Source organism: Siphateles boraxobius, unplaced genomic scaffold, assembly GCF_051911475.1.
Source record: "Siphateles boraxobius isolate OS27281-9 unplaced genomic scaffold, OSU_SipBor_1 35, whole genome shotgun sequence".
NCBI lineage: Eukaryota > Metazoa > Chordata > Actinopteri > Cypriniformes > Leuciscidae > Siphateles > Siphateles boraxobius.
In genome coordinates, this window is record NW_027508975.1 from 6,493,872 (window position 1) to 6,517,151 (window position 23,280).

The window sequence follows — 23,280 nt, forward strand, 5'->3', positions numbered from 1 at the left end:
TGGATGTGCCGGATGGCCTCCGTCTGTTTCTGAGCTGTAGAGAACTGTTGGGCAAAGTTCTCCACAGCGTCGCCGAATAACCCAACCTGGGAAATGGGAGAGTCCAGGAACCGAACCTTGTCCGCTTCTCTCATATCGGCCAGGTTGAGCCAGAGATGGCGCTCCTGGACCACAAGTGTGGACATCGCCGAACCGACCGCGCGAGCTGCAACCTTCGCCGCCCGGAGGGCGAGGTCAGTTGCAGTGCGGAGCTCACCCATGAGCTCACGGTCCGAACTACCCTTGTGCATGTTCATGAGTGCCTGGGCCTGGTGGACCTGGAGCAACGCCATGGCATGCAAGGAGGAAGCGGCTTGCCCACAAGCTTTGTAAGCTTTGCCCGTAAGAGCGGACGAGAACTTACAGGCTTTAGAGGGGTGACGAGGATCACCCCTCCAGGAAGCGGCCGCCGTTGGGCATAACTGCATCGCAACGGCCCGCTCCACCGGAGGGATAGCCTCGTAACCCTTCACCGCTCCCCCATCAAGGGTAGTGAGGGGGGAGGAGCTACTCAGGCGGTTTCTGGCAGAGAAAGGTGCCATCCATGCCCTCGTAAGCTCCTCATGCACTTCAGGAAAGAAAGGCACCGGGGCGGCGGACTGAGAAGCAGTACGGCCCGCCCCGATATACCAAAAATCCAACCGAGACGGCTCGGGACACGGTGGAGGGTTCCACACGAGCCCTACCGCCTTTTTCAGCATAGCTGACATTTCTGGATCTGGCTCGGGCAACACTGGTCTCCCGGAGGGAGGCAGTGCAGCCGAGTCGTCATCTCCAGAGTTCAGCTCCCCCTCCGATGCTGTGATTGACATCGTATCCCCTGGAGGGGCCCCAAATGACACGGCTGGCCTGTCCATTACAGAGGGACCAGCGGGATCAATGGGGAGCTCCACCAGTTGCGGTGTGAAAGAGGAGTGAGGGACCCACAGGGCCTGGCCGGGCGGATTACCCCTCACTGTGATCCTCAGATCACCCAGCTTGGACGGCACCCCAGTCTTTCTCTGGGAAGGTAACCCAGAGGAAGAACAAGGGCGGGGCCCAGAGGTGGGGACTGCACCAACGCTTTTGACGAAGGCGAGTCTAGATCTCAACACCGAGATGGTCACAGCCACTGATGCATACAAACAAAAAAAAGACTGTTTTTATAAGTGAAATATTAAATCACTCAACCCATTCGTTCAAAAACGCTGCTTCATTAAAAAAAAATAAACAAAATAAAAATACTGTGTCACGCAGTGCTGCAACGGTTATGGTGTGGATCTTTTTCCAGAGCTTTTTTTATTTAAAATGTAAGTTAGTATAAGGAATAATTGACTACGGGCCACTACGGTTCTCAACTGTGTGTGTGTGTGTGTGTGTGTATGTCTTGGAGTGAGAGAAAGCGTGCCTTCCATAGCTAATTAATTTAACATCATTTCGGGAAACATGGATATAGTTTGTCAATTTGTATCATATTGTTTGTTAATTGTTATATCTATTTGTTTGTCTTTGGGGGGGTTTGTATTTTTTGCTGCTGTAGGTCGTAATGACCTTTGAAATCATGGAAATAAACTGCCGTAGTGATTTGGAACTGTAATGCGGTTACAGACCTGGCTGGAACTACTTTAGCTGTGGGTTTACTGGAAAATAATTGCACACCTTGGAACATTGGTCAACCAATCACAATCAATCATTCAGTTACCCACCCAACCCAACCCCCCCCCCCCCCTCCCCCCACAACCCCCCACCCCCTTCCTTCTCTTAGGTTTTAGATTTAGTTTTGAATTACATTTTAGTTTTAGTAGACATGGTGGATGAGCATGGTGTGGATTTACCTTTAAAAGTTTGATCTTTAGGTATTATCTGCCCCTCTGCCTTTTGGAGCTGTGTAGACATCGGTAGATGGGGACACCTTGGCAATGAACTTTGTCCTTCCAGTATAACTTTTTCTCTGCATGCACTTCCTGTTTGGAGGGGACCAGGTTGGGCAATGATGCCCTGAGCTGTTTGTGTCTCTATCTTTAGGGTTGTTTTTGCCGAGTCATAAGGTTTCACTCTTGGATGTTCTTTTTGATTTTGTTTTTGAGCCCTCTGTGGTTTGCCACAATGCAATTGGATGTTTGGGCTTCCCTTTAAGAGAGTAGCTTTATAGGAGGCTCTTTTGCTGGCGGGGGCTTGCTGTGGTGGCCTGTCCACCTGTGGTGAGGCAGGAGCAGGAAGTGGAGGATAGTCTTCATTTGAGGGCTTCTCGGAGATGTATTTCAGTGTGGCCTGGTTAGGTAGTTGAATTTGTTTAAGAAACTTCTCAGTTTTCCTTCTGTCAGCATTCTCCTGGCTTATGATCTCTTTAGTCTTGTCGGGTTCATGACCATGGCTGTATCTATCATCAGTAAAACGTGGGCACGTGGCATCGACATGCCCTTTCAGAAGAGACTGGGTCATGTTATGCGGAGTCATTAACATGACCTTGTCCAACTTTTGATGCCTCACTCTCCTGAAAAAGAAGGAGCCTGCATTATTTCAAACTGCATTGTGAATGAGCGTTACACTTTTGGCAGACCAAAAATGATTGATTGTGAAGATGAATGCATTGAAAGCCCTAAAAGTGGACCATAGTTTTATGTAAAAAGGTAAACAAGCCCTCCATTAACCAAACATGAACTTTCTGACAATTTTCTTTGCATGTTGCTGCGGTAAATGGGGCATATGTCTCCAAATATGAATATTGCATGATTGTCGTATTGGCACAGTGCTTTGTGAGGTTTAAATGAACACCAGAAGGAGATCTTCCCATTGCTATGTGGTCTACCTAAAATAGATGGGGTAGGTGTTTCCATGGACCACCGGGAACAGATGGCAGAACTACTGTATTAGCATGGGATACCAGGTCGAGATTTTGCATGTGGTAATTCACACAATAAGGAAGCTGTCTCTTTAGTTTGTAAACACTTTTCCCATCTTCAACCCTCTGTAAGGGTTTTGTGAAGATGATGCCACTTTATTTAAATGCAGAATCAGTGCAGCCTTAAACTTTTCTGTTAAATAAATGTAATAAATAAATGTAAAATTTTGAGGTTGGTAAGTTTTTCTTTTTATGTTTTAGATAGAAGTCTCTTATGCTCATCAAGGCTTATTTGCTCAGAAATACAGTGAAAACAATAATATTATTACAATTTGAAATAACTGTTTTCTATTTTTTTCTATTTTATAATATAATTTATTCCTGTGATGGCAAAGCTGAATTTTCAGCATCATTACTCATCAATGGCACATGATCCTTCAGAAATCATACTGTAAAAAGTGAGAAGTTGACTTAACTTTACAAAAGTGAGGAACCTCATTGCCTTAAAATTATTAAGTAAATAAAGGTCATCTGTAATTAAAAAAAGAATTTTTTTCAAGTGTTTTCAAATGAATTGTCGAGTTCCTGTAACTTATTTTTTTTTCAATTAACTTAACTTAGTTTATTACCTAATAATTTTAAGGCAATGGGTTTCCACAATTTAAGTTAAGTCAAATGATCACTTTTTACAAGAAACAAGATTGTGTTAACAGAAAGAACAGCATCAATTTGAAATATGAATCTTTGTGACAATATATAAATGCTTTTACTGTACGTTTTTCATAAATTGAATCTATCAATGCTGAATAAAAGTTGATTTCTTAATACTGATGTATTGAAATGACAATATTGCATGATGCATCATTTACTCAGAAGCGAAACAGCATCAGAACCTCCTCTGATATTTGGGACTTTTGTGGGTTAGACCTGGCATGTTTTAGTGAAGCTTTTATGCTGCATTGGAGACAGATTTTACTCCCGCATATTAGAGGCAACATAAGCATACACTGTCATACAACTTACTGTGTGGGGTTGTCTTCATGTTTTTTTGTGTAGCTCTGGAAACCACCATTCTCATCCGCAAACACATGCGCATTTTCTGGTAAATGCGGCCAAACTCCATTTCTGGCCAAAACAGAGCGCTTCAATACTCTACCGCAAGCTCTATCCAGACTGTCCTCTGGTGTATGGGGATGAATCCACGTTGACCTGGGAAATGGCCCTAATGCGTCCCAAAAACGCGGAGGGTTTGTTTTAGATGACTCGTCAAAAGATCTTGAAGACATTTTACATTTCTTTAAATAAATTTCTTTAAAAAAATCGTGCTTTTCTTGTTTTTATGGCTTGCGTCTGCCTTATATTAGGCTACTTGGAATGTTTAGAATCGAATTTCAAATATAAACAAAAACAATTATGCAAACAGCTTTCATTCATTACGTCACCTGAACGGGTCGCGGGAGTCGAGAAGGGTGGGAAACGTGATGTAAAATGAAAACTGATTGTAGCTATACCGTTTGCGCGTGAATACGTGGCCAACAAACACAACAAAATAACTAAAGCATCATATGCAGAATTTTAGCCTGAATAAATTTATTGGAAATATTTTGAAGTTATGTAATATTTCATCATATTTTAAATACATATCAAATTATTTCAGCTTGATAACCGCTGATGGTTATGGTCAAAGTCGTTTTATTAAAAACAAAAGTTGGCTAGCCTATTTCAATTCCAAGCATCTCGTTTTTTTTCGGTGACGTTGATTTCACCTCGCTCAAATTTCCTTTCTTTCGTTGCAGGCGTGTCTTTTACATATATTAGCCATATTATATTGTATTATATTATATTATATTATATTATATTATATTATATTATATTATATTATATTATATTATATTATATTATTCGTTTTACAATCATAAACTTTAGAGTGTTTGTGTTGTTGGCACACCTCTCAACGTGAGAGAGTGATGGAGCGAGCGAACGAGCGAGCGAGAGAGAGAGAGAGAGAGAGAGGGAGAGAGAGAGAGATGCTGTGAGCTTGTATGCTGCAGACAGTCGCGCTCTTCATTTCATTTGCTTAAGTCTTGAAACAGTGAGCCCAGAGGTGGAAATCCCCAAACGATTATTTTCACGCCTGGAAATGATTCAGACAGTGATGAAGGCTGTACACTTCCACGAGTGGGCGGTGACAGTGAGTGTATCCTAGCTGTCCTTTCATAGTGACTCATTGGGAGAAAGACAGAAACGTGGATTTTCAGCGTTGTAGTTATTAGAAATTAAACTTATACGCGCGCGTGGGGGAGTGTAGGCTACAGGCGTAGCCTATGTCGCATCAACCATTTGAATCGGTTGCAGACTTTATCAGTTTGTAACGCTAATGTGAGCTCGAAGAGACCAGATACAATTCTCATTATCGGCTCTTCAGCTTTTAGGAGAAAACGCGTCTCAGAATCGTCTCACCCCGCGGCTCGCTTGAGATGGTTCAGTCCAGCTGCGAGGGTCCAGTCTCCATGCACTGGGATTTTTCTCAGCGCCGACACCAAGTGAATCTTCCTTTTAAAACCATCTGATAACCGTGAAAAAGCCCACCATGAGCTCCTCTTTGAATCCTGACAGAACGGGACTCGTGAGGACAGAGTGCAGATGTACATACGGGACGAGGAAACTGGATGGTATAAGGATTTTTGCGCTAATGAAGGTGGGAGTACAGGCGCATCACTGGAGCGGGGTGCTGTTCTTCTATATGGGGCTGCTGGCTGCATCGGTTAAGGGTGAGTTTCCCGTTATGCTGCATGTGGTCCTGTTGCCGTGCGCGCGACCCCTTGGAGGCTACATACGACCCTTTTACCCCTGACATGTGGATGGAGTGCTGTCATTGTCAATTCTGTGCCAAATGTATGGCATTTAATGTTGGGTCTTACGTTTCATTGATATGGATCTAGGCATCAATTGATATAACCAACAGACTCGCTAGAAACATACGAGTCAATACAATAGCCAAGTTTATAATTAATTTGTACGTAAATGTATATACATGTAAAAAAAGCCTTGTGTACTTTTCAAGGCGCATTTGGTGTTATATCTTGCCAACCTTGGTCTGCCCCATGTAAGCATAATATGTTGCATCGTGCTTTAAATAACATGTAGGCTATACCTCAGAGTAAGATATTGGTTTTCTGGTGGGTGGGCAAGAACATGGTACTTTTGGTTTCAAGGAAAAATCGGGTTTATGAATAATCATGTCGAAGAACCATTTTCAAAAATATGTGTGTGTGTGTGTGGCGCAAGATTTCGTGAGTGTGGGAGCCAAGAGTGAATGAGTGAGTTTGGGAGGAAGGGGGGCGTATGTGGAGGCTGGAGAGAGAGAGGGTTCATGCCAACAAAACAGGTCTTTGACTCTGCGCTATTTTCAACATTTATTTTAACATAATGTTTCATAAAAAAAAAACATTTCCATTCCAACAGCCAAGTCATTACTAGGGATTATCATTTGTTGCGTTTCTTGAAATTGTGGCATTCGCAATCAACTATACATCCATTTGCCTTGAAGAGAAGTTGTAGTCAGAGTAACGTAGCTACTGATTGTATTTAGTTAATTTAGCTCATAACAAGTGTCATGATATAGGCATTGAAACGAATTATAGTGTCCCTTTTGACTATCATTCCACCGTCTCCTTTTATGTTCCAGTAAGCAAGAAAATAAGTCACATAGGTTCGAAACAACATTAGGGTGAGAAAATAAGACATTAAAAAAAGAATTTAAAAATATATAGGCTATATATACTTTTTTTTGGACTGAACTATCCCTTCAATTCAGCAGCATATTGAACAGTCTCCAGCTACTGAGATTTAACAGCATTGTTTCCACGGAGTTGATGTTAGTCGGCACATGATGATTAAAGCTGGTAAACGAATCCAAAGAGCCGGTCGACATTTTATGTGTTTACCCCTTAATACCGAGAATAAGTTGGCTAATATCACGAGCAGAGTGAAACGTTTTTGACTGAGTCGGTAAAGAGCTCGCGAAGCCGTCAAGCAGTTTCCCACTTTTTCCATTGAGCGGCACTAAAGCTTAAGGATAGCTGCGCTTCCACAGAGCCGGCAGTGGAGTCTCTAATGCTTCATTAATAAACCGAGTATATCTTGGAAGCCTTTTAGAGTTTTCGTGTTAGCGCATAAGCTATGACTGGTGAAATAAAACGGGCCTTTTTTCTAGCTGGGAGGAAATGCAAATTTAATGCCTCTTCAGCTACTGGGGCATGGCTGAGCTCATCATGTAGGCTCTATGGTCACTGCATATTGACAGATTGCTGATTGAAAAGAAACATTAAGTTGCACGAAATGTTTGAAAATGTAAAAGTTTTAACGGGGAAAATGTAAAATGCCTCTGTGAAAACCTGGTTTATACTCTAGGTTACCTTAACATATGGGCTACAGTACAAATATATAGAATAAATAGTTAATGTTTATAAAATAAATGTCAATATTTCATTCCAGGTGCCAGTGTTTTTCTTAGACAGTTTTTACTGTGCCCATGTTATCTGCATCTTGTCAAAAGTAAAAGATCTGAATTAAAAATAATGAATTAAAATAGAAACCCATTCATCTGTTTCTATAGTGTGGAAAAAGTAATGTGGTTAATCGTGTGCTCTTGCTCAACCTCAGAAGCTCTGGAGAAATTGAAGCGCTTGAGATGAAACACTTTTTCATATTTAAGCCAAAGATAATGACTAACAACTCATCATCATGGATATTTGGCTCAATAACTTGCCTAGGATCTTTTACAGTCGATGACACTTCATAAAACAGTCAAAGTCACGAAACAGATGCATTTCCATGATGCAAGTTGGTGAAAGGCTCCATTGAACATGAGAATTTGTAAGCTTGTGGAGAAATTCTTTCATCGTTTTGGAGGGAGCATGACGCATGTTCAGTTCAGTTTTGGCCAATCCCTTTGGTTGTTTGAACATACAACATTTTGTAATGTTTGTGATAATGTTAGGGAGGTTGTTTCAAGCTCCCTCAAAACTTAAGTAAAGATTTCTGAAAAAGTCTCTTTTTACCCTTTTATTAAGCTGATGTCCAGTGCTATATGTTAGCATGATGCATTTGTCAGCTGACCTGCAACAGGTGTTCTGAGAAGACTTGAAGGAATAGCTCTACGCAGCTTGTGGATAGCACAGTTCTGTGAGATTTCAGCACCACGGACAGCCCCCCTCGAGCTCTGCCCATTCCGTCCTTTCCACTGGTTGCCTTCACTAACGACTCAAAATCCGCCAGCAAACAAAGTCTTTTAGACATATTTTGTGCGGAGGGAACAAATGAACATTACATGTTTAGTCTGACTGTAATAGTCCGCCTCTGCTTTGACTCTTAGAGTTGTAATCCCCAGCTGCAGTCCAATTAGGACCACGGACAGCTCCCAGCAGAGAATTTAGCACAGCTGTACAGTTGAGAGCACAAGCTGGTTCTCTCAAAACGAGACAACACACAACAGTGGTGTGTGTCATTGAAAACCCCTTGACTCAATACTCACATTCATACACACATTCATACCTGCTAATACCATTGCTTTTTCGTCTCTTCCTTCCTCTCTATCCTTTTTTATTGCACACATAATAACTTGTTCCAAGAAAATTAACATCTGTCAGTCTGTTTGCTTAGAATTTAAAGGCAAAGACTACTAAACAGGTCTGTTGTTTGCATGCAACTCCCAAAAGGGCTGAAGGATGCCTTTGGCAAGGAGTGAGTGGATTTGTTTATACAGCTGCATCACTAGTACACCAAAAGTTTCCCTCCTTTGAATGCACTGTGTTTAACATCAGATACTTATTTAGCACATGAAAATAAAGTGACTAAGATGAGTGTGTGCCTTGACTTTTATGTAATTTTCTCACCCTCATGTCGTTCGAAACCTCTATGACTTTCCAGCTTCTGGAGAACAGAAATGAAAATATAATAAAAGTCAATGGGGTCCAAATTTTTCAAAATATCTTCTTTCACAGAAGAATGCAATTCATGTCTACAACAACATGTGGGTGAGTAAATGATGACATTATTTAAATGTTTTGGGTGAACTATCGCTTTAAGTTAGAGGACACCAGGTCAAGTTGTTTATTTGTCATGTGTAAGGCTTACACAGGGTTCACTGAACATATACATGCTTTTGATGATGCTCAGACTGAAGAACATTGGCAGAAAATATTTATATAAAAAGTGTATATGAAGAATAGAATGTGAGATCTTCTATATGTAAAATAGAGCAAAAATAGATGATTTTCTTTGTAGCTATTCTTTGCATTTCAATCTCTCTTGTTTGAGTTTAAAGATTTTGAAATGCACACAAACCTGTATGCCTCTCAGATAGATTTGCATAGATATAGCAATGCAAATATGACAATTATTACGACTCAAGAGGTTTTCATTTGGCTTCCATCATGGTACACATAAGACCTGGGTTAAAAGACTAGTCAATATGTATCTGACATTTGCAGCTGAAGCCATTGCAGAACGACAGACATGAAGTGATTTTTGTATGTGAACGTTTTTTGTAGTCCTCAGCTGTCATATGTCTATTTTTCATTAGTGTACTTTGGAGTACATTGGGTTTTTTGGGCAAAGTGTGACTCAAGGTCAAACATGATTTAGAGCATATTGAGACAAATGGGCCCATTATTATAAAGTTTTTGTTGGATTTTCTGACTGATGGTGGCTGAAAGAGCACAAAAAAATTCTACAAATCAAAAGTTTGGGGTCAGTAAGTTTTTTTTTTTTTTTTTTTTTTTTTTTTTAAGAAATTAGCACGGACACATTAAATTAATCAAAAATTACAGTGAAGGGATTTAAAATGTTATAAAATATTTATATTTCAAATAAATGCGGCTGATTTGAATTTACCGTAATATCATTGAAAACCCATTTCAAATACATTAAATATCTTACGGACCCTAAACTTTTAAACAGTAGTGTATATGAGAAATATACCCCAAGATATTTAAAATTCATGCATTCTGCAAATAATCTTTTACAATGGATTTTTGTTTAAACATTATAACCTTGTAACAGTGTTGGTTTTCTGAGCCCAAATTATGATAGAATTGATAGCATAGTTTTCATTGAGCAAATATAAACGTGTAGGTCTCTACCTGTCATCCAGAGGCCTCTATCTGTTGTAGATTGACAATGGAGATTTCTTGTGCCTTGCTACCTGTCACTTCCAGGTTCTCTTCAGAACTTTGATATAGTGTTTTCTTATCTTTTATCTGCTGTGATTAGATTACACAGTTAATTAATTTACGTCTCCTCCACCCGAAACTGCTTTGTTTCTCTTCTCTTCTCCCTCTCTTTCTCTCCATTGCACTGGCTTTTATGCCCTTCCATACTCCGTCTCTCTTTGGCACGAAACATCACAGTCAAAGGACTGCAATTTCGATTTTATTTGGCAGAGCTCCACGGAGGGATGCCATTAGTTACTGCAGACTACCTCCAGCTTTTCTCCTCATATAGAATGTAATATTCACCCTGTCTTTTAACACAAACAACCAAGTAGCGAGTTAAGTGGACTGATGCCAAAAGATAACACAGAGAAATAAAGAGCGGGGAATTAGCACAGGACAGAGAACAAGAGTGAGGTATAGGCATGGTGGTTTAGAGACACACAGACCTGAGTGAGGCGGACAGCCGTCAGGTCGCAGTGCGCCGGCTCCCGCAGCCTGTTATCCGCTCTAATCCGTGTCAGTGCGGCGGTGCTGTCACTGCAAACACACCTGTCAGCCGGCGCTTGTTCCATGTCTGGGAGGAAAACTCCGGGATGCACTGGAATAGGCAATAATTTGAGGCTTTATTGGGGTGCCATGGCAGACTGTAAAGACTCTGACCTGTTGGTATACTTTTTATGGTTTATCAATGTTTGGTCTTATTAGCCAATACCCCCAAAGTTTTATGTTAACAATTCAGTACAGCAGGTCAAAAAGTAAGCAGGAGAAACATTTCATAAAGGGGATATTCACCCAAAAATGAATATTATCTTTTACTCACCTTCAATGTTGTTCCAGACGTGTATGATTTTCTTTCTTCTGTCAAACGTAAAAGAAGATATTTTGAAGAATGCTGGTTCTCATTGACTTACATATACTACAAAAAATACAATGGAAGTCGATGGGAACCAAAACTGTTTGGTTACCAACATTCTTCAAAATATTTTCTTTTCTGTTCCGCAGAAAAAGAACAGTTTTGGACTAACATGAGGGTGAGTAAATGATTAGTGGCTATCCCTTTAAAGGTACAGTATATGAACTGAGTATACATTCAGGAAGTGATGTCATGCTGACTTAGGAGTGTGTATTCACTCTGGCTACATCCGAAATCGCATACTTCCATACTATATAGTTGGTGAAAAACAATATGTATGACAAAAGAAGTTTGTCTGAATTCACAGTACTCATAAAAGAGTAGGTAAAAAGAAACCGGGTGACCTACTTCTTCTGGCGAGATTCTGAAGTGTGCATACGATGGACACTTTACTATCCTATCTCTAAAATTGTAAGATTTATGAATGTCAGTGAATCGACGTAACTGATGCAGCGTCAGTGAAAAAGGATATAAGTAAGTACCTAGAGAGTATGAGATATCAGGTTAATTGGCTCTGTTAAGCCAATTTGACGGGATCGTCCTCCCAAAAAAAATGAAAAGCATAATTTACTCACGCTTCTGTTGTCCCAAACTTGTATGACATTCTTACATTCCTGTCAAACGTAAAATAAGATATTTTGATGAATGAAGTTTCGGTTCCCATTGACTTCCATTGTATGGAAAATGAACAAGTCAATGGGAACTGTTTGGTAACCAATATTATTCAAAATATCTTATTTTGTGTTCCACAGAAGAAGAAAAAGTTATACAAGTTTAGAACAACATATGTTGAATGATATAAATTATGCCAGAATTTTCATTGATTACAGACTGAGTGTACATTCAGGAAGTGATGTCATGCTGACTTAGGACTGCGTATTCACTCTAAGCCAATTTGAGTTCAAGGGACAATTGGAACACATCATTAAACTATAAGCAGGAGTCATTACCCTCTCCCATATGAGAGAATCAATAGTATTTTGTAGATTATCATTTTAGCACTTCAATTATTCTATTACTAAAACAGCATCGATCCAGTGACACATGAATGGCAAACAAAGCTTGATGTTTAGTAGTGTCACGGTGTAGAGATGTACTGTAAAAAAATTGTAAAATGAATCAAATTAACTACACTGATCAATAGATATGAATCATTCTTCAATGTGCAATTGTGTGTCCCATTTTAGGTGATAAAAAATACAACAGCAACATCAACAATTAAAAAAAAAAAAAATTACTGTAAAATACATGAATCTGAAGTAAATTGTACTGGATTCTCCTGCTGGTATTTTTGTGGACCCCTAGAATCTCTCCAATCAATCCCATTTCATGTCATTTTCTGATCACATATTTATTAAATATATAAAAAAAAAATTAGCTCACAAAGTAGAACATTTATTTATTTACTATACCTGTTTGTTTGTTTAACATAAAATACATCAAATTCATTATACTTTATCCTCCTCCATCAATCCTCTGGTTGTTTTTTTGGCCCCTCTGGACCTGCGGTCCCCTGGAATCATCTCAACCTTTCAGTCCATTAATTACGGCCTTGAAGAGAGGAGGGCGGATTTATCAGAATGGGGGCGACAGAGAGTTCTTCATTAAAAGTCCATCCTCTGTCTCGATCATGTGTTGGCTGTTGGCATGGGGACACCTTCATACTGCCTCGGTCTGAGTGCACAATAAACAAACAGGGCCTGTTTACCACCTCATTCAGACACAGACTAAAGGAACTCTAGGCTTATTTAAAGAGAATCTAAACAAACTTGTTTGCAGACACAACTTCAATCATGGAGAGAAGAAATGAAATGCTAGCTATGCAGTTTTAAGCCCTGAAAAAAAAAAACAGCATGAGTAATTCAGTAATTCCTCAGTGGTTTGGCCCTCAATCATTGCCTCTGTGCTAGAAGGAGGAGGCAGAGAGATTAACTGGAGCCGACTGAATCCAGTTTCATTGAAGACCCATGTTAGATCTGAACACTAGGCCATTGTGGCTCCGTAATGGGGCTGAAAGTGCACTAAATTCTGCCTGAACTGCACTGCTTGTGTGAGCTCTCTGCTCAGTCAGGAGCATCTCTTTGAAACGCTGAGCTATTGAGGCCACCCGGTCCATTTTCGAGCATTCTTTGCTCATGGCAAAGAAACAAAACACTAACCTGTAATATTCATAATGTAATGAATATCTAAGTCACTTTAACATGCAGGTCGACAGCATTTTGTGCTCCAGGCTGAATTAAAACATTCGCCTCATGCAAACACAACAGCATATCTTAGTAGTCACTATTGGCACTGTGCATGCATATTTAATGTGAACCTAATATGGAGATGTTTGAGCTGATACCATGATGATAAAATATGATATGATTTTATATGAACATAATTTCAATTATGTTATCACACATATTGTTGGCAATGAGTGTGTTAACATTTACAGATTGGCCCAATTCACTTCCATTGTGACTCGCTGAACCCATATTTATTTTAAGCCTAATAAGCCTACAGCTTATATTAAATAAAATCTACAGGTAGTGTAATCAAGAGGTAATCGACATTATACCACACTGGAATTGAGCTTCATTTATATTTAACTCTAAATACCTCTTTAAACCCACTAAAGCCACTTTCAACCAGACGCAATACGACGCCGCTACACATAATTTCCACCATGTTAATCAGAGATTTATAATACCCTGCCACAATGTTCAAACTGTGAACTCAGTGAACAAACAAGTGTATTCAATGACAAAGATTGTTTCAGTCACACAGTAGCCCTATTTATTTTTAACAATGTTAAAATGGTGTAATATTTATGAATGTATTGTCCATTTCGTTGTGAGTGCAGTGCGCATGAGAGACCGCCCACATGCTCTTCTGGTTGGCTTTTATTATTTATTTAGTCTCGTGTAATACGTCTGGTCTGTGGACAATCGCTCGTCACTGAAATCTTATCGTACCATGTGTGGATAGGGCACTGAAAATTGGACTCACCCAAAATCGCAGTTGCAAAAGTGCCACAAGACGGCGCTAGAATAAAATTGTGAGTTGTTTAGCAACACAGCCAGTCATAAACTGCAATAGAGTTGACCTCATTAAATATTTATGAAACTTCCACACATTATTTTGATTGTATTAATGGAATGCTGTAGCTCAAACATAGAGCATGGCACTTATAGCATCAAGTTCATGGCTTTGATTCCTGTGAAATGCATAAATTGTTCAAATGTGTCCTTTGACCAAATGCATATAGGCTAATTTATATGACAGCATCTCCTCAGATCAACAAGCAAGCTGTGTGCTTGTACTGATAAATGTGCGGTATTGGAAACATCAAGGAGACAAACCATTCACACACTTGAAAGTGTCACACTGACTAAAGCTGTGTCGATTGTCATATGGACCCCTACTGTGTTGACCCACTGAAAACAACAGTGAAGCCGCCTCGCTAAAGTAGAGACAATTTTCTCCTCTTTCCACAGCATTTGCCTTTCTATTAATGGTCTCGCAATCACATTGTGCAAACATTAGTGTAATATATGGATTTACCCAGGAAAGCTGAGGTTGCTGATTTCCATTGTAATAGCGGGCATTCTTCGGTTAATGCAGATATGATGGAGCCTGGAGCCAATGCTTTGAAGCACTAGAAGGCAGCTTGTTGTACATAGAGAGATTTGTGGGACTAAGAAGGTTGTTTTTCCTCTTGTGCTGGCAAATTTGAAATCCCCATTCACATCTGCCTTGTTGGTGTGGTGTAACTGAACTCAGGCCCTAATGGCATTTTCCACTGGTCATTGAAAAAAGGAAATATGATCGATTCGAAGTGCTTATGAAAACTGGTGAGTCAGACCCATTTGTCTCTTAGGTGCCCAATTTACAGCAGAGCTATGGTAGCAAAGCTAAAGGGAATGCATTTATAGAGATTGTAAAGATTATCTGCTATGGCTTGCGAAGCATTAGCCTCAACTTTAACTCTGTCAGAAGTGCGAGGTTTCACCTGGATGTGTTTGCTACTGTACATTCCACGTCTCCCTTTTTCAGATATATAAATTTGACAGTGCAGGAAGACAGGTGGACTGATGAAATTAGTACCAACCTAATTCACAATGCACAGAACGTTTCAAAGCACATGCTCATGCCGTAAGCAGGGCATATGCTATTTACTGTGCTCTTCCTTTCAATATATATAATTCCACTGAATTTAAATCACTTCATTTCTTTATAAAAGCGCATTATTAGTTTTAACCATTAAAGCATAACCATTTCTTTTTTTTAAACCGTTTATGATTTAAAACAAAATGCTGGAACCATCCAACTTTGTGTTAAATTTGTGCCATCCAAGTTGTGTCATGCTTTCTTACTCAGATGCATTTTTAACACTCAATTAACCATGAAAAGAAATAAAAACAACTGAAATCCAGGACAAATCCAGGATTTATGAATAATGGCGATGGTTAAAGCTTTGCTCATTTATATTAATTGCCACACCAAAGTTGCTTGGTAACCTTCTGATGCCCTTGTCAAGGATCCAATCTCCCTTCTTAGAATTGTTAAAAATTAAAATGTAAGCCCGAAAATTCACTTGCAATTCTGTAGTATCGTACCTTTGTATCTTGTCTTGTGGTAACATCTATTCTAACTCTAAGCCCGGTTTTGTCGTCCCCCTTTTTTTCGCATAGACATGAACATCATTATCCAAAATTAATGGTGGTAATTCAAGAATGCTTTGGAATTATAGACATATGGTTGGTCTTGTTTTAAAGAAGACATCTTCCAGATTATTAGAAGTGAAATGAATTATGAAAGGGAAACAGAAACAAAGTTATATAAGGGTGAGTTTATGAAAATGTACAAGGTAAAATATAATTATTCATATTTTATACAAAATATATTTTACTCTAAAAATGCAAGAAAATGAAAGCCAAAAATCGGAACAAGTTGTGTTCCAAATGTTAGGTTGATATCTCAAAAAATGAGCTTTCAGTAAGATTTTATTTGGGTGCAGTACCAAACTTTTTTCACTAGATGGACAGCCAAGCTTCCTTACTGACCATATAAGGGCACCTCCATTTTCATATATGTTTTGAGTGATCTGATCTGAACCATGTATTTCCATAATTTTCATACGATTTATGAAGTATACATCCTATTCATAAATAGTATGGGTTTGGCAGTATTTGATTTGAATTCAACCTCTAATAAATGCATAAAAAGAGCACATATATGGGTTATAGCTCGCAGCCTCATCATCACAAATCGAGAATCCCTCTTTTTCTCATAAAAAATGAATTGGTGTTATCTTTTGAACTCTTGTCATGAAAATAAACTGAGGTTTCTACTAATCTTTCATGATTTTCATGTTTATTGCTATTCAAAATAAAGGCCTAAACACGCCTAATGAATATGAAATATTCTTGTTGCAAATTGATAAATTACTGCTCCTCTGTAATTTATTTTAGAAAACAGCCACCGTGAAAACTAGATTTCAAAGCTTTCAAATGATATATGGTTGGTAAATTTTACTTTAGGTTTTTACTAAGATATTATTGTTTTAAAAATATAATGGCAACAGTTAAATATTAAGTGTAGATGAAGAATTTAAGTTAACATTTTTACATCGTGTTAACTTGTCCCCTATAAAGATCTATTGACATTTAGATAATAGATAGAGAAGTAGTACAATGATATCTGTCTGTCTGTCTATCCATCTATGGTAAATATCTAATATTCCAATCCAGTCCACATCAGTCTGGTCTGCTAGAAGCTAGGAAAAAGTAAGAAACAGGAAAATGGTAAAAGAGAGGGCAAATGAAGAACAGCATGTTTAGTCTGTACTGCTTTAGTGCAGATAACAGGCATAGAAATGTAATTTTCTATTATGAATATTATGTTTTTGCCAAACAATGTCATTCAAAGACTGATTCCAAGGTATGTTCTAAAGCTGTGCTTTGGCAGCAAATGCTGATGTCATATGTATTCACACACATATCAAAAGCTTTATGGAATAATCTAGTTCAAAGAAACCAAAATTTTCTGCCAATGACACAGACTGGCGTTATCTTACAATGAGTGTCATGAGTTCTGTTCCAAAACCTTGCTGCCTCCTGCATACTGCCTAGTCATCCAAACTGGAATGGAATCGCATAATAGCGTTCCTCACACACAGCACACTTTTTGTACAATTTATTGCAATATAGAAGACGCAAGAGAAACAATGTGGCACGCCAATAAGGATAAATATACACCGTGTACACAGACATTTTGCGTGAAATAGTCAGTGTTTAATTAATTTAAATAATTGTGTTAATACTTTTGGATTTTTTATTTATTAATTTATTGTATTTGTACATTATATGTAATTTGATTTTATTAAATCCAAGGGTGTAATATTTAGGAGGATCTGTTGACAGAAATGCAATATCATATACATAACTATGTTTTCAGTGGTGTATAAAGACCTTATATAACAAACCGTTATGTTTTTATTACCTTAGAATGAGCAGTTTCTATCTACAGTTCCCTTACATTGAAATGCGCCGACATGTTTCTACAGTAGCCCTAAACGGACAAAAGCGTTTCATCACTATGTTGTTCTTTGTGCAAAGAAGCTAGCCAAAGTCTGCGAATAAAACACTGACACAATGATGAACAAGTACCAAATCTTTTTCGCAATAGCATATGATTTCACTGAATAATTGAGTAAACCTAATTTCTTAATTTATCGTTGTAAAGAAACCTCATTTCTTAACTGGCTACTCTCTGCTGTCTTAGGTGACGACATCTTTTCCTGTCGGCCACCGTAACTTCTGTCGGTTGCAATTCGCAACCTCACCACTAGATGCCCGTAAAAAAAACACAGTGCATTTCTCTTGCTTTTTCCGCTACATTGGATGGGATTGGAACAGCCATTGTGCCTTAAAATGCTGCTTTGGAGGCCACTTATAGGGTTTGGAACAGCGATGGTGGAAGAGTGATTGTGTGTTGTCTTCTTCTTATAGTACAAGTACAGTCCAGCTGTTCATACAGAATTCCCCCTCCTCTTGCTTTCACCCACTCCCCTTCCCTCCTAAGATCTCTGATTGCGGGCACTCTGAAGGATTGCTGTCCTGCAGTAGTACGGCACGGCAGCGATCGATTTATCAAAGTGTCATGCCGAGGCGCTGCAGCCCCGTAGCAGCAAAACAACAGCGGAGGCAAAACAAACATTGGTTGACTCTGGAGGTGGTCTCTGCAGTCATGCTAAACAAGGTCAAAGCTCTCTCTTCGCTTTCACTTCACTCCACCAATATGCTGAGAAAACACTAAAAGGATTCAAAGAGCCCTAGTATAGAACAAGAGTTTAAATGTGTGTCTCATCCAGAATATATGGCGAAATGACCACAAAGACACATGATGTTGTGACCGTGTGGGTCTCTTTTGAAGAATCAATGAAGCATTTGTGAATATGGAGCTTTTTTGCCTCCTGGAGATTTATGCAGCACTGCAGGTCACTTGTATTCACTTGTTATTTTCATAATGCATTTGTAAATGTAGGCTCAAGGAAAGCAATTACCTGCTGCTGAGAGAGTGGGGGTTCCCCTTTATTATGTATTTCCTTTTTCCTTTCAGCTCGATAAATTCAATAGGACAAATGAACTTCCTTCAGTTCACATAAAATGTGACAAAGGAGCTGTATTCGTGAAAAACAAATCCTATACTTAATACGTTTATAAGTGTAAACGTATACGTTATGTTTCTCAACAAATTTTTTTTTGTGTCTAAATATGATCAGATATTTTCTTAAGATGCCGTGCCTTGTATAAAAGAAAGTCATTATTTCAACAAGTTATCCATCAATGATACTTCCACATCCACCAGCTGAGCATATGCCTTTGTTCTGGACCGGAAACATTGTGTTAAGAATGCAGAGCTGAATGCTCACAATTCTTACCCACCCTTCATCCAATACTCATCCTTTTCTCATAGTTTTGATTTCCAGTCAGGCCAGTATTTGCATTATCTATGTGTATATGTGAACATACTGTTTATATACTCTAAACAATGATTAATTTAGCTACAGATCAAATACATGCTTTTATGAATGAGCCATTGAATCATTCACTCGATTTGTTCAATAATGCTGATTCAGTAATAAAAAATGTATTGGATCATTCGTTAAATGTGATTTGTGAGTATATCACAAACGCTGATACATGCACATGCAAAACCTGTGGTGCATTTGTTGGAAACAAAATGCTTACATTTTTAGATCTATTTCCATTGGCGGAGCAAAACACACAAAGTAACTGGCAGTATTTTGTCTGAAATATAAGTTTTTCTTTAATATTGGTTTAGTTTATTGTTTATTATAGTTTATTGAACTGTTTTAGAACAAGCTGAATCGCATAGCTGCGCAATCGTGTTGTCGTGTCTGTTTGTTTGACACAAAAAATGTGACAGTTTATCTTGACAGTGCTGGTTCTCAAGACTATCAGCCCCATGTTGTTTTGTGACCCCTTTCAGTGCCATTTTACATAAAACATTAAACTATCGACTTTTCTTCTGCGATAAAGATTTTTAATGAAAGAATCGCAGACCTATATTGATCAGGATGTTCTATGTTAATTACACAATGTATACTATTTGTCCTCACAACAGATGCAGAGAGAAAACATTGTTTTTGTTTACAAAACCATGCATTGCTTATTAGAAGGTTAATTATGGATGAATCTCATTTTATACACGCATCTGTCCCTCTGGAGCAGTAGTCAATTTAGGATGAACAGCAATGTTGAATGTGTCCACATTTTGTTCTTGTTCTTCGTTGGACAGAGATTCTTGATATTTTAGACTGAATGAATCTCTTCATTTTTTGCCAGCATTTCTCTCAGTGGTGAAATGACATTCTTGTGCTTCACAGAAGACCGTAAAACCCCACAGAGCCATAAAGGAGTCTGTATCCAGAGGTCAAGTGTTTTTCACAATGGCTCATGCTGGCACAACCTCACATGAACATTTCCGTTGGATTGAGAGCAATACTTATGGATCGTTTCCTGCCCTTGCATATTCTATCTTCTCAAAAAAAGTACACAGTTTCAAGTTTTATGCTAATGTAGTATGGTTAGAATATGAATCAAGCAAACAGGCTTGAAATTAATCTTAAAGAGCTACAAACATCTTAGCTCCCAAATGAATACCAGCTTTCTCTGCTTAGAATCTTATTTTGTGACACTTTCTAGCCTAAATAATTTGTGTCAAGAGTGCTTTTAGCACAGACACCATGCCTTTTAAACTCAAAGAGAGACATTCTCCAAATCCTAAACAGTCTGTTCCATTATCATTTGGAAAACCGCACTGAATTTGGCCACTGGCCAAGAGTGGATTATCTGAATACCACTCAACTGTTTTCCAGTTGTTTGAGAAATTCTTAGTTTAAAAAAAGCACCTCAGGTTTTTCCTTTCTCAAATACATTTTCACTTAATTATTAACATTGTGTGCTGGCAGGCAAAGCTTTCCGCCTTAAGAAATCCAAATCCCAGTTGGGCTCGGAAGTTATCCTACAAAATCCTTCAAAGTTTATGCAAACTGAATAAGAAAAGGATTTTTTTTCCTTACATGATTATATTCCATGTTGAACATATAGGATCTTTGCATTATGAGGTTTATATGAGTTTTATGACACGCTGTGTTTGCCTTTGGTAAATGTTTTGAATATTTGTGCATATGTGACATGCTGATGGAGCTTGGTTTTTCATTAAGCGTAATCTCAGTATAATCTCCGCTCTGATATGTTAGACAAACATGTGCTATACGTGGACATGCTGGGTTCTCATTTGTTAGCGGGTGTTTTGGGTTTGTTTTCATGGAATATGGGCTTTGGTGATAACAGATGTCCTCTAATTATGCATCCCTAATGCTGTTTTAATCACCTAACCCCACATACATTTTGATCCATTTAAGAATCAAATAAATGGATAAACTGTAGGATTAGGTATGTGTGTGTGTGTGTGTGTGTGTGTGTGTGTGTGTGTGTGTGTGTGTGTGTGTGTGTGTGTGTGTGTGTGTGTGTGTGTGTGTGTGTGTGTGTGTGTGTGTGTGTGTTTTTGAATGTTGGTGATCACATTATCTTATTTGCATGTAAACAACACCTATCCGGTTCTTCTTATTTAAGGCCCCAATATACTCACTGCCAAGTTTTTTAATTCTTTCACTTTGGGGTAAAAATAATTTTGAAATATGTGAGCAGCTGTATACTGTTAGCAATACTGTTACTGCTTTCAACAACAAATGAAACACAACATAAATGAAGGCGATGTTTGCAAGAGCTCTGCAATTCAGCATTCCTGTCACGTCACGTTTATTTATGTAGGCCTACTACTTTATACAATAGATTGTTTAAAAGCAAGCAGCTTTACAGTATTAAACATGAAAACAGTGTCAGTGTCTTTCAACTAGAATTACAACTACATTTTCTACTATAAAGCGGCTCTCCAGTGTATTGATGTTCTTACTCGCAGGCGTCCAACCTGGAGGGACTGAACAGAACAAATGAACAAAGGAATATGTTCATGTCAAAGAAGGCGGAGCCTAAGAGCACACTTATTATTGCCTATTAATCAATGGTAGTTCGAAGGGGTTTACAAGGCACCTTTGGCAAGTTGTTCCGAACTCCTGAAAGGTACACAAAATTAACTTAGTTTTGACGTGATTTTGTTTGAAATGACGTCACACCAGTTCGTTCTTTGATTTTGATTTAAGTATACCGGGGCCTTTACACAAACATTTTTCTTTGCTTGTTTTTGGACTCGGAGATGCTGTACTTTTTCAGAAGATCCGTGACAGCGCCCCCTACCGTATAATAGTGAAAACATGGATTGCCGGAAAATAAAATGACAAAGGCGAGGGAAGAGATAAACTTAGATCTCACAGAGGGTGGAATCACAGTCATATGCAACTTCTCACTTCCTGTGCAAAAAAATAATTTATTTATTTTCTTTGCAAGCAAGTTTGTCTAATTATTATTATTGCCTTTTTATTTACTTATTTATTTATTTTTAATTCATAAATTATCTTAGGACTCCCAAAGGGAGACCTTGGTAGTCATTTGGCAGATAATGAAATTAGCCACAGGTATAAACTCCTTTATTTTTAGTGTAAACATGTTTGTCTGACTAAATTCTTTCTTTTTTGTTCTATTTTAAAAAAAAAATTAATCGCATGCAATTGTTTCAAACTTACATTTAACGTACAGTTTTGTACTAAGATCGTAAGTTAAATTATGTTGCAAAATCACACTGGCCACTTTGTCTTTTGAACGTTGATTTAAGACTCCCATTAAAAAGATAAACTGCAGGGAGTAGTTGGGCCATGCCATCGGGTTCTGTGTGACTGTAGCAGATATGCAAGTTTCCTGGAGAGGATGGAATTTAAAAGGAAAAAAGTAAGAAGGAAAATCTGAGAACATTAACGATTATTAAAGCAAGAAGGGGCAATTAATTAAAAGTGGGGCTACGGACCTGTCCAGAACTAGTAATTTAGGCCAGGCTTTTCACTGATGGATGGAGCCACACGCAGTTATTAAAATTTCAGATTGAGTGCAATATTTTATAAGATGTCGCTGACAAGTATGCAAAAGAGAAATGCAATTAATGCTACAGGAGTGCAGTCTGAGCTGCAGGCGATATAGAGTTATTAAAATTACTCTAATTAATAACCAAGTGTGGTATCATTCCTTCTCTTTCCTGTTGCTGTGTTGCTGTGGAAACGTCTTATTGACCACTGATAAAGCTGTGGCAATAACAAGGGCAACTTACAGTATTCATGTACTAGACCAAATGCTAATTTAATTGGCTCTTGAAATTGAATATTATTGGTCTAGGACTTTACATGGGTAAAAACAGATAATATTACAGTCATTTTAGCTGGTCTCATTTATATGCACCTTGAGTACACACTAACATAATTACATGGACATTTTATAAGGAGTTTAATATGGAAGCATTTTATTGTACTAGCCAATGATTAAATGACCTGTCAGATCAAACAACACATTAATTAATGCAAACGAATCCTTTAAAAGCACAGAACAAACAGGCAAATTAACATATTCATCATTCATTAGGTGTAAATCACAACAAAAAAAAAATGTTGGCCCACACTAACTTACTGATAAGGAATGCTGCCATTTTCCTGTTCACATTTTTTGATATAAAAATATAAAATTACATTTTTAGGATCTTTTAGACTGATAACAGCATGCAGGGTTTGACAGTTTTATAATGGATTTGTCATTTGAATGCAGTGGTACCTTAAA

The 23,280-nt window shown here is 38.3% G+C and overlaps 1 protein-coding gene across 1 annotated transcript in view; it reads left to right on the forward strand.

Annotated features, from left to right (window-relative positions):
- Window positions 1-5,338: 5,338 nt before the first annotated feature.
- Window positions 5,339-23,280, forward strand: part of csmd2 (CUB and Sushi multiple domains 2) — a 364,863-nt gene continuing 346,921 nt past the window's right edge. Inside the window, exon 1 of the mRNA XM_077196124.1 lies at window positions 5,339-5,631. Coding sequence (XP_077052239.1) covers window positions 5,451-5,631 — 181 coding nt within the window. The 5' untranslated portion in view covers window positions 5,339-5,450. The remainder of the gene's footprint in view (window positions 5,632-23,280) is intronic.